We start from the raw sequence: 12631 nt of genomic DNA, 5'->3' as shown, positions 1-12631 counted from the left end.
TTTGTGGATGAAAGTCATTGTTTGAAAGATGGCATCAGTCTGTAGGGGAGTCATGGCGAACTGTGCATGTACTCTATCTCATGTGGAACTAAGGGCTTACTCTGAATCATCCTAGACCCCCATAGTCACCTGTAGCCGCTCAAATTTCCGTCACATTTTGAAATTTGTGCCATCTGTGGTTGTAAGTACAATCTCATCAATGCCACAAACGGAATAAGAAGAATCATTTGCACAAGATACCCTTTTTCCAACGGGTGATGAATGCAGAGAATCAAACAAACACTTCCGGGAAGTGATATGTTTGGTGGCACCACTATCAAAGTACCAATTATTCAATGTCTCATTGACATTGAAAGCACATGAATCTTTAGAAGGATCATAACTGCAAGTCAGAAAAGCATAAGATTCATCCTCAAAGGTGGTTGTAATATTTGGAGCAACCACTTGAAAATCAGGGCTGCAAGTCAGAAAGTCATACTCTTCTTCCACCAAGTTGGCTGAAGCATCACCAACATCATGTGCATGAGGAGCTGAATCTATGACAGCCATACCGGAATCCTTTTTCTTTTCCTTGGCAATTGTCTTGCATTCCCCTATGTAGTGACCCTGCTTCTTGCAATAATGATAAAAACCCTTTCTCTTGTTGGGCTTCTCTGCATCATTCTTAGCCTTGTGAGAAGGCTGTCCAGAATCATCTTAATGCTGATGTGAAGACTGATTTGCATGCTGCTTATGCTGCCCCTTTCCTTTGGATTTGAATTTCGAAAGCATCAAATGTTCACCAACTCGTGAAGCCATGTTCTTTCTGGATTGTTCTTCCTGCTACACAAGTCCTATCAATTGCCCCCCCTCAATGACAAATTCAATGAGGTGTGAAAGCCAAGATAAGACCCAGGAAGAGAATTCAGAGTGGTAGTTACCATCTCTGAATCTAGAAGAGCATTCACAGTGGTAGTGACCATCTTTGAATCTGGAATAATCTCATTAATATTCAACAATTGCTCTCTTAAATCATGAAGTTTGGTGAGGTGCTCAGACATAGAGTCACCCTCATCCATATGCGTATGAGTCAACTCTCTCTTTACGAAAGAGACCCTAGCATCATTGCAGGCTGAACAAAATATCCCAAGCTGCCTTCGAGGTCTTTCATGACCGAATGTGCGGAATGATAAACCTCTTGACAGAAAGGGAGATAGCAGAAAGTGCTAGTGCATCACGTGAATCCCACCTTTTCTGTTCTTGTGTAGGAGCCACGGCTGCAGCAGTTGCTGCACCTCACTTATCCTACACCTTGAGCTTGTCCTCTACCCCTTCCTCCACCGTGTTGAGGAGGAGTGGCAGGGGCAACACATTCTCTGGCCGTGGCTCATCCCCATGGACATAGTCCCATAAGTGTTTGCCAACTAGGATATTGCAAACCATAAAACCCCATAGGGAGTAGTTGATACCATCCAACTTATCCTCCTGTGTGAGGACTCCAAACACTTCATTGGGATTGTTCTGGGCCATAACTGCCAAAGAAAATGCAGCAAATACCAACAAAAAAAATCTCTTGTTCGGAATTAAGGTGCACAACACAAATCCCTTCCGGGATATAGAAGCAAACTGGTGAGGACTCCAAACATTCATTGGGATTGTTCTGGGCCATAACTGCCAAAGAAAATGCAGCAAATACCAACAAAAAAAATCTCTTCTTAGAAATTAAGGTGCACAACACAAATCCCTTTCGGGATATTGAAGCAAACCCATGCCATGTGGGAAATAGGTGAGTCCTCTAGACAAGGCCATCTCTGAATACCATTATAGATGATCAAGTCATGGACTACCCCCAAACATAGTCACAAGAAACGTTTCGTCCGTTTTGTTGTTTCAAGGTTTTGACATGTTTTGTTTCGTTTCGTTTCGAATCTTCGGACGAAACGGATAGGTTTCGAAATGATACTTGATAAATACAAGGATAGGGGCAGATAAGACATGTTATATTCAAGTTTAGAGTGAACAAAGAGAAATACAAGTGTCAAGTGACAAGTCCTTAGTCAAGACACCCAGTGTCTAGCCTCTAGGTAATCCAAAACAGAAACACATTCAGAATTTTAGTCTCCTTTCTCAAGTTTCAAATTTAGACCAATTAATATTTATGGAGTCAAAACTTAAAAGCATATTGACATTGGACATTGGATTCTAGCATCTAGACTCTAGAGATATGAACATCATTGATTCATTGAAATTTGAATCTAGATATATGAGTCATTACTTTCCAAAATGTCAAGTAAATATAAGTTCCCAAAATAGACATATGAAATAATAAGTTCCCAAAGTGACGAGTTGTAAGCTCAAACTTCAAAGTTCCAAAAATGAGTAGCATGAGTGATAACAAATCATAATTTGAAACTACTCAGTGCTCACTACTCTCTCTACCAAGTTCACTATCACTATCTGCATCTTCATCTACGGATTCTGTGCCATCGGAACTCTCTTCCTCCTCTACCCTTGCTACCATCTCCTCAAAGGAATCACTACTATGACCACTAGTAGCAAGGGTACGACCACGATCTCGTCGGCGTCTATAACAGTGTGGTGAAGATGAAGTGCCAATGCTTGCAATCAAGGGTGGTGCACTAGTAGATGCTTGTGCAATAACCCTTGATTGCGAACGTGTGACGCGTCGAAAGCGTGCCTTATCCTCTCGAAGGAAATCATATGCTATATCCTCATCGCTGCGCGTTTGGATGAATGATATATCAATATTCTCCCCTCGAGCCAAGCCTTGCTCAAGCTTTCTTAGAACTTCAGGATCAACCTCTTTCACCTTCCAATGTAGCACTTCAGCCCCTTCAGCCCCACTGGTACTTTCTTTGTCTTTGAACCGCTCCAAGAGACGAAGGTTGGCATTTACATAGACCAACCTATCAAGCTGTGATGTGCTCAATCTGTAACATGATACATCACATAAAACGTAAATACTTTGAACTAAAACAAGATTGAAAATGCATCTAGAATCTAGATTCTAATTAGTCATGATTCGTAAAATTGGAGAAGACTCAAGAGTAAAGAAATGCATCCAACCATTCATAACTTATAAGTTGGATTACCTATTTCTTTTCTTAGTATGGATGTCCGCACATATGCTCCATATGCACTCAGCTAATCCACTAGTACAATCCTGTGATAAAACTCGAAGAGCTAATCTTTGCAAAGTGGGAGTAAGTCGCCCATTTATCTCCCACCATGATACAACAAATTTCCTTTGCTCTAGACTCATAGCCACATCTCGCCTGAATTGGCTACGGTCATGAACATAGAGGACAGACTCTCTTTCAATCCTATAAGATGAGTCATGGACATTGCTTTAGTGTTAGACAGGAATTAGGATAATGATTCATGAAGTAGACTTTAAAGGCATGCATGCCAGAGTCAAAAGAGGTTGCAAGTAAAAGCTAATTGATCGTACAATATACTAGAGTCTAGAATCAAGAATCAAGATACTTAGAAGTTAGTACTCACATTCCTTGCTCTTCAGAGGGGATAACTGTATCCACATAGGATGTCCATCCATTCATAAGAACAATATCGGACCAATGACTTTCCTGCTTGTACAATGGATGCACCATGTAGGAAACAATATGGATTGGTTTATGAAACCAGTTCCATCTTTTTGTCCATATGGCACGAAGATCATCCACCCTGTAAATTGCAATATATTAAATTTCAATACTATGTATCAATAAACATTCTCTAAATTCTATGTAGCAGCTCATGAGTCATGATAGAATCACTAAAGAGTTTGCATACCTATGACTTGAGAGAGATCTACAATTGAGCATACTCTCTTTAAGCTTTTGCATGTAGTGATAAAGATGACTCATTGTACTTCCCTCATGGTCAAATAATCTTAAAATGAAGTACAAAGGTGCAGCCTTTATGGCTGCAGCTTCTTCCCAAAACATACTGTCCAAGATGTAGAAGTGATTGTACATGCCTCCGCTTTGCGGCTTCCTCTCCAAGCTTCCCACTCTTCACTACAAACGAGACGCCTAATAGCATCTTTCGTTTGTGTCATCCTACAAGTTTAGGACATGTTAAGAATCAAAATTTGAATACATAAGTATTAAGAATTGAAAATTGAAATTAACTCTCAATTGGCTAGCTAAAAAAGGATGTTGACTTACCTTTGAAGAACAAGAAAGAGATAGCCAAATCTTGTCTTAGATGGCTTCACAAGATCATACTTGCATACTGCTCTGAAAAGAGCTAATGCAATGCTCTTTCTTGTTATGAACTTGATGATTTGGCTTGCTTTATTAAGAGTAGATTGCACCTAATCCAACTTGGCAATGTCCTCCATCATCAAGTCCATCGAGTGAGAAGCACATGGAGTCCAAACAATGCTTTTATAATCTCTCTCAACCAATTCTCCCATCTTGGCACAATTGGAGCCATTGTCAGTAATAATTTGGACCACATTTTGTGGCCCAACCTCCTCAATGGCATTTTTAATGTGTCCATAAATCCATTCCCCAGTGATACTCAAGCCAGGGGTGGAGGCATCAACTACACGAAGTAATGTAGTGCCAGCACAAGATGAGACCAAGATATTTATCATGTGGCGCCGCCTCTGGCCACATATGGCAAGTCACAAGAATCAAGATCCATAAGTAAATCATACACTTGTTGTTAATACTAAAATCAGCCACCACAAATCTTACCAAAGACTCAAGAGTCAAGAGTGAAGGGTTGTACTTATAACTTACAGTGTCACTCCATCCATCTGACACGATGCTACAACCATATCGCTCCCAACAAGCTCTCAAACCCACAAGCTCCTCTTGAATCTGCCTCACTTGGTTTGTCAAGTGGGTAGTTCTCAAGGACTCACAATTTGCTGGTTGTAGACCTGTAGCTCCTGGTGCGGCTGCTGCCACAAGTGCACGATGGAACTTTTGGTATGCTGGACATCGAGCTATGTTGAAAGCAAGGTTGCAGTGATAGAAGAAATGATGCTCAGCTATTCGAGCCTCTTGCTTCAACTTTGGAGCAAAGCTAGCATCAAGGGTGATTTCGCGCCTTGGCAGGTCTCTTCCCCTCTTTCTTGTTGTTGCAGCCTTGAGATGAATATGGGAGGATGTTGGGATCCTCTCATGACCCACAGCAACACTAACAAAGCTTGATGAATGTGGAGAAGCCACAACATGCGAGGGAGCTTCATCTGCATTGACATTGGGTAAAGACTCACCAATGTTAGAAGACTCCGGGGTGATATGAACTTGGGAAGAAGCCCCAATATTACTTTGAACTGAGGTTCTTGTTGAAGTAGAGGCCCCTCTTTTCAGCGCTTCACTTTCCTTGGCTTCTTGCACCTTCCCATCAATTATCTCCGAAGGCAAAGGTAGAAGGAGCAATGACCGGACCTCTTCAAACTTTGATGGCAATCCACCATGGGCCAAAAAAATACCTTCTGGAACATGAGTGCAGCCATGTGTTCCTTGTGCTCTCTCCCAAATGTAATGTGCCTTCACCTGGTTTGATGCTCCTCGAATTGTTTCCCCACAATACTTGCAAACCACACATTTTGTGCCAGAAGTACCATATTTGCTAATGAGAACTGATTCTTGCCAAACATCACGCTGAGTGGGAGACTTGCGAGGAGGCATGATGGAGGCGGCCTTGAAATTTGGGAAGAAACAGAGAATTGGGGCAAATTGGGCTGTTGCTCCTTGATCCAGGTGCTGCTCCTTGAGCAGAACCAAAAAACAGCAGCAACAAAGGGGATGGTGGGCAGGACTGTCGATGGCAGCAGGCTGCAGGCCCTAGGCGTGGACGGTCACCGGTGGGAGTCAAATCTCGATTGTAGCCTGCAAGTCGTTGATGGCGTCAAAGCGTGGGAGTCGATTGCAGGCCTTGTGTTAGTGGTGGCTAGCAGCAGCTAGCTTGAGCCTTGCAAGCAGCCTGCAGGTCAAAGGAGCAGCGGCAGTGCTAGGCTGCAGGTCAACGGAGCAGCGTCATGAGCCACAAGCTCACGTGAGTGCTCAGCGTAGGAAGCATAGGGAGCAGAAGCGGGCTGCGGACTAGCAACGAAATCAGGCGGGAGGATTGCAATCGATTCACGAAGGGTAGAAACAAAAAAACAGAAAAATGCCCTTTTGAGATTTGGGCGAAACATGTGTTTTGTTGGGAGCGTTTCGTATTGTTTCGAAACGTTTCGGCACGAAACGTTTCGTCCTGTTTCGACAGGACGAAACGCGTTTTCATGTGACTATGCCCCCAAATCAAGTAGATGTTGCGCATATCCTGTCACGTGTGGAGCATCTGCAGAGTGTCTCAGTATCCCTAGCTCAGCTGCATCTAGCTCCGGGACTATGTGGGAATCTCTGTCATCTGTGAAGTCAAGCAGACCCACCTGTATGTCTCCTGTCCGTGCATTGAAGTCTCCTAGCAGGAGGATGTTTCCTTGTCTAGAGAACTCCGTGATGTCATCATGGATCGTCTCATATGGACTGCATCCCTCTGCGGTGACCTCTCAAGCATAGGAAGATGTGTCTGGAGGAAAGTAGCATACCGCCATAAAGATAGGCTGGGCATCTAGGAGCTGAACTTGTATACGCATGTGTCGTGCATGCTCCTCTCGCCGAACCACACCTCAGGTGTGATTTGAAGAGGACAGCTATCCCACAAAGCCTCGCACTTCGCTATCTCTCCTCAACTCCCTCCTATGAGCTGACTCCCATGTATATCCTGTCACTGTGGGCAGCCCTCTCTCTGGGCTCTCGTGCGTCTCAGTGTAAAAGATCATGTCCCTATCACTGTATGTTTCTAGGAAGCCTCCAGGATCGGACCATAGTGTGCCATTACAATTCCATACTGCTATTTTCAATCCAATGTGTGTACTCATTCCATGGGCTCGACACCGTTATAATCTCTCTCTTCCTTCTCTTCCTTATCTTCCTTGTCTCCTCTATCTCGGATGATCACTCTACCATCTCTGTATGCTGCCCATTTCCCTGCTTCTCTTGCTGCCATTACTCGTACCATTCCTTCCCTTCGCTGCTCTTGTTGTAGGAGGGTGAGATCAGCATCTAGATAGATTTTGGTCCTTTTCAGAGTTGCTTTTGTGCTCATGAGAGTATTCCTGTCCATGGCTGTATTGAACTTCAGCACTAGTGGCCTTGTAGGTGCTTCAGGTTTGCCTACCCTCCAGGCTGTCTCGCATGTGAGATTGATCCCCAATTTGGTGAACAATACTTGGGCATCTGCCATCGGTGTGTCACCCATTGTTAAACCGCTCACAAGGACATTTAATGCCTTGCTGGCCCTTCTCTTTTCCTCCTCAAGTGCCTCTGATATAAATTCTTTCTTTGGGGTTGTTGTGCCCTTTTTGACCAATCCTTCCATTCCAGCATCCTGGCTTCCCCTTTGCTGATTTGTTGCTTCAGTTCAGCGTGCGTGTTTTGCATTTTTTCTTGCATGGCTGCATCTCCTTCCTGAGAGTGGCATTCTCTGTTTTCAGGTCTTCCATTGCTTTGTAGGTGCCTTCTTGGGTCACTTTCATATCCCTCATTTGCTGTACTTCAAACTCCAATGCATGGGTCACTTTCATATCCCTCATTTACTGTACTTCAAACTCCAATGCAGTTACTTTGTCTTGGAGCTTGTTTTTTTCAGATATCCATTTAGCCTTTTTCTTTTCCCATTCTTCTTTTTTGGTCTTTTCTTTTCTCCACTCTTGCATTTTCCCTCCATGTTTTTTCACCTCAGCTAGTGTCTTGTCCACATGTGTCTTCTCCTCAAGGAGGGCTACATTTGTGGACTCAATCAGTGCAAGACATATCTTTTGGAGGCTGGTGAGGACACTAGATGTAGTATTGGAGAGAGAGAGAGAGAGAGAGAGAGAGAGAGAGAGAGAGAGTATGGAAAGTTCACATTTTAAAGAAAAACCTTTCTCATCCTCATGGCTTTGCCACATATTTACAAACTAGTGCAGTATTGTGGATCTTGGTCTTCATCAGAGGCTTCTCTATGTAGTTTATACTGGTGTAAGTAGCATTTTATACCACACAATGAGCATTTGAAGAAAAGTGTAGTATGTGCCACATGTCGAGTGACAGAGGGGATCTGTAACATCCCAACTCTTGAATCCCGATACTCCTTTGTGTCTCTCCAATACTGATTGAGGGGTGTAATCTGAACTCTAAGCAAGAACAGCTATAGCATGTTGGGATCTGTATTGGATAATAATAAAATTGAATGCAGCTTTTTTCTCATACACAATGATCGCTCGTATTCATTTTCTTTTCCTAGCAAATAACGGCAAGTGGTTTCTCTTTATTTCAATATAATATCCATGGCAGAACATAAGACTCCATAACAAGTTCAACCAACTGGGTTCAGCCTTGAATAAATATGGTTGGGGACAACTACCTGATGTAACCTCTGGGCCTTTTTTTTCTGTTTTAAAAAAAGATCACTTCATTAAGTATGAATGAAAGCCGCAAGAGCAAGCTCAAATGCGGGAGTACATCATGACATGCATGTAAGAAAAAACAGCTAAAAGAGAGCTAACAAAAATCCAAGGTGGAGGCTGAAAATGCCACCTCAACCCTGAAATAGTCTCATGGAGGAATGGAGATCTTGTCCAAACTCTGAAAAAGGTCTCTCTCCTGGCTGTAGTTACGTGAGGATGTAGGGAGGAGGGGAGGGGAGAGGCAGGCCGAAGGAGGGGGAGGAGAAGTGAGGGAGGTGGGGGGGGGGGGGGGGGGGGGCGGAGGAGAGGGACGGGGGTAGAGAGCGGAGGAGGGGTGGCTGAGGAGAGGGGGTAGAGGATGGGGAGAGGGTCTGAGAAGTGGGGGAGGGGGCCGGGGGTAGAGGGCTGGAAGGCAGGGGTAGGGGGCGGGGGAGAGAGGGCTGAGCAGTGGGTAGGGGGAGGGGGAGAGGGGATGAGGGAGGACGGAGAGGAGAGGTGGGGAGTGGGCTGAGAGGAGGGAGGAGAGAGGGACGGGGAGGGAGGCAGGAGGAGGCTGAGAGGGGGGCAGCAAGGTAGTCGGGGAGGAGCAGCAGCTCGTGCAGAAAAGAACCTAACCTCTGGGCCTTGATTTCCATTACTCCTGCAAAAGCGTCTCTAAAACATTCGATACAAGAACTTGCCTACGAAATGCCTTAATTTGGTTTTAATATATATATATGGTCCCCTTGCCATTGTTACAAAGATCTGTGAGAGGATATATATTTACTTTTTGCACTTTGGTTTCTTTTGCAACACCTCGAGTACTTGTATAGAATGTATTTCTTGGGATGAATTGATTGTATCAAGTGGTTTACCTACAATTCCTGCTATGCACCATAGGTTACTTGGCATGCGCCCGATGTTCAGGCACTGGAGCATTTGTTGCAGTTGAGCCTGTATCGACATTCGGCAGCTCTGACAGCCCATTGCTTGCCCCCACAACACAAAGATGCCCGAATTGTTCTGGAGCTGCAAGGGTAACCATCATCACTCAGCAGTGCGATATACTTATCAATACATGTTTTACATTTGCTTGAAAGAGATCATTGGGTGTAGTTGATCAGCGTCACAACCTGAGAATTTGAACTGAAGAATTAGCTCAACAGAGATCAAAGGTAGCTGTCATGTATTAACGAGTCCCTACTGTCTGATTTTGGCAGGTTATGTGCCCGACATGCCTTTGCACAGGAATGGCCATGGCAAGTGAACATGATCCTCGCATTGATCCATTTGATTGAACCCCAACTCAGTATCAATCTATGAGGACCCTTGTGCAAATATATTGGACCAAAGTGTTTCCAGGTGTGTGAAATATTGATGTGAAGATGAGTACTACTTGTACTAATAAAGTAATTAATTATTGTATACTTGTGTATTCACCAGAGAACTAGTTTGATTTTGTACTCAAAATAGGGTAGTAACAGCCCTTGTTATGCTGATTTTTAAGATAAATGTAACGCACTTATAATGGAGCCTCCTATCATGAGAAGGTTGACAAGGGGCTCACCGGTGCAGGAGTAAAGACATCTTGATTTGCTAAAAGTGCATATTAGGAATTTGAACACATTTATTTCTCCCTCATAAAGTGATCCTTATTTTTTTTTAATGAGTAAACTTCGTTGATGAATTTACTCTGATGGGAAATTTTCACATTTCGTCTCTCAAAATTTCATCGAAGTCGCAGCTTTGTAGCAATGAATATGTAGACTACTTTTTACTGGGCCCCTTCTCCAGTTCCAATCTTAATCATAGCTGAGTGTGCCTTGAAGAGCTTTGCATAAATGGATGTTCATGTGTTTGTGGGCATGTGGATATCTGTGCATGTATTACTCACAATGATCCATGCACACCATTGTTGGGTGTTGATGATATTGCCAGGTATGTCATGGTAGTTGGTCCCAGCTTGTGCATGGAGTTTTAACTGTGGGTAACTACTGTGAGGTCCAAAGTTGCTTGAATTTGGGCATGTTGGATTCATAGATATACCAATTGCCGTTCAGTACTTGATACAATGCCTTAGCATGAATTTGTACGTCTGTCCAGTGGTACTAAATCTATCAACGTCCTCCGAGGATATTGGTGTGACGTCACCACTAAAGTAATAAGCTGCCAGCACGAGACCGCTGACCTTAATGAAGATGAATCTTGTCAGAGACAAAAAGTCTTGGATTAATGAAAGGCCATTAAGTATCGTTAAGAATATTCTGCCTGATTGCTTTGAGTAAGCTTGCTACTATCTAGGATACTGGAGCAGCCTTCAAGCCTTCTAACTTCAAATTTTCATCAAGCATTTTGACTTTGTAGGAAAGTTTTAATGATGTTGGTTTCCCTGACGATGCCTCATGCAAGACAAAAGACATTTACAATAGTACAATGATGATAACATATTGGCCTGATTGCGATCAATAATTGTTGCGTGTATGTGTTGTGGAACTGATGTTTTACCGCCCACATGTTTTCCTAGCATAAATCCTTCAAGGCCTTCTATTGATTTAACTATTTTGTCTCCATATCTGTGTGTCTTAGGTCCAAAGTTTCCATTCAAGCCGCTTCAAACATCCTTTCTGTGTGTGCTCGCGCGCGTGAGAGAGAGAGAGAGAGAGAGAGAGAGAGAGACGTCGGCGGGAGCCCTCACAGGCCCGTGGGACAAAGTACAACAAATGAAAGAACCTAATATTGGATTGAGGGGCTCATCCTTTAGTCCACCTAAGATAAGGATACTCATGTCTATTTTGAAGGTTAAATTTATGTCAATGCAGATAAATCTCTATGGTTTCAACCAGAGCAAAACTCTTGCGTAAGAAAAATTCCAAGAATATATAAGATCCTTGTCTTAGACCTTACCGTAAGTTCTTTTCATACCTCGGGCATAGGAGTTGATTCTGATGTGGCCATTATCATTCAAACCGGTTCCTCCACTCAAATCCTTTGAATAAGTTTTACTGGTGGTGGTATCATCAATTGCAATACTTGGAATCATATCAACTCAGTCTATAAAATATTCATAAATTCGATTCTCTCAAGTGGTTTTGTCTGATAGTCGTCATTATTTCCAGAATACTTTAGTACACTTTGACTTCTATGCAATTCCAACACCAAAAGCTCTTAAATAATAAACATAGCCTATAAATCAAATAGCTAAAATAGGTGATTCCTAGAATCTTAGTGTCAAAGTGAATATTTCTTAATTCAATCCAAATTGAATAATATTTACATTAAATAATTGACCTTTGTCAAAGTGTAGAAAGCTTGAACTCTACTAGAAAAGTGGTACTTTCCTAGATTTTAAAAAGATATAAAGAAAATTTGAAAAAGTATCCAAAAGTCCCATGTTTACTTTTCAATGACCATGAGGTGAGAATGACATACCTTGTTTCTTTGCATCATGTGGATTCCTTGTAGATGTTACCTTTTCTTTTTCATTGATCTTGATTTGTAAAAACCTTTATGGGTTATATTATAGGTCACCTAACCAGCACCAATCAAATTTACAACCTAGCTACGTACCTAAGCCTCAATATGACTTCTATTTTCAACGCACAATTAGTGCAACATAGAATCTGATATATGCCAAACAACAACTTGCTTCATAGTTGAATCCTTGAACTTGAAGGTTTAGTTGACGTATTCGTGTAGTTCATAATATTTGGATTTGATGATTCTCTAAACCTACTTGCAAAAGAAAAAAAATCGTATTTGATAAGGCAAGTGACATGATTACGTTGAAAAGAAAACATAGGTCAATAAAGTACAAGAAAATTGCATTTTTGGGCAAGATCTTTGCATGATTGAGGCTATTGCATGTTATGGGGAAGCTTTGGAGATTAGAGTAGGTTTCAAGCGACACCAAGGCGAGGCGACCAGTCCTCGAGGCTTTATCAATGAGTAATGGGATGGCCTAGGAGGGTGGGGATGCGCGTAATATCACCTCAAACAACTAATACTTCAAGAAGGTCGATCTGCCTCCTCTATTCACACAATGGCCAAGAAGCTTCTTGAGGGGTTCTCTTCACTGGCCGATGACGATGTTTAAAAGTTGCTCCATACTGATGTCTCTCGATGGGCTATAGAGGCTAAACGATAGGCTGGTGGAAAAATGGATGGTGTCACTCGGTTGCATGTGAGGTTCTATTG

At 42.6% G+C, this 12631-nt stretch overlaps 1 protein-coding gene across 2 annotated transcripts in view; it reads left to right on the top strand.

Moving 5' to 3' along the window:
* Positions 1-10105, top strand: part of LOC147880912 (protein ORANGE, chloroplastic-like) — a 95763-nt gene extending 85658 nt beyond the window's left edge. For both annotated transcript variants that reach the window (XM_087370076.1, XM_087370074.1), the window contains 2 exons: positions 9338-9474; positions 9658-10105. In XM_087370076.1, coding sequence (XP_087226202.1) covers positions 9338-9474; positions 9658-9735 — 215 coding nt within the window. In that variant the 3' untranslated portion in view covers positions 9736-10105. The remainder of the gene's footprint in view (positions 1-9337; positions 9475-9657) is intronic.
* The last annotated feature ends 2526 nt before the right edge of the window (positions 10106-12631 follow it).

The sequence above is a fragment of the Dipteris shenzhenensis genome, chromosome 31 (genome assembly GCF_047967505.1).
Source record: "Dipteris shenzhenensis isolate YYH24624 ecotype China chromosome 31, Dip_SZ_1.0, whole genome shotgun sequence".
Classification (NCBI taxonomy): Eukaryota; Viridiplantae; Streptophyta; class Polypodiopsida; order Gleicheniales; family Dipteridaceae; genus Dipteris; species Dipteris shenzhenensis.
The sequence above is the reverse complement of the archived record's forward strand: the minus strand, read 5'-3'. Positions and strand labels throughout refer to the sequence as shown.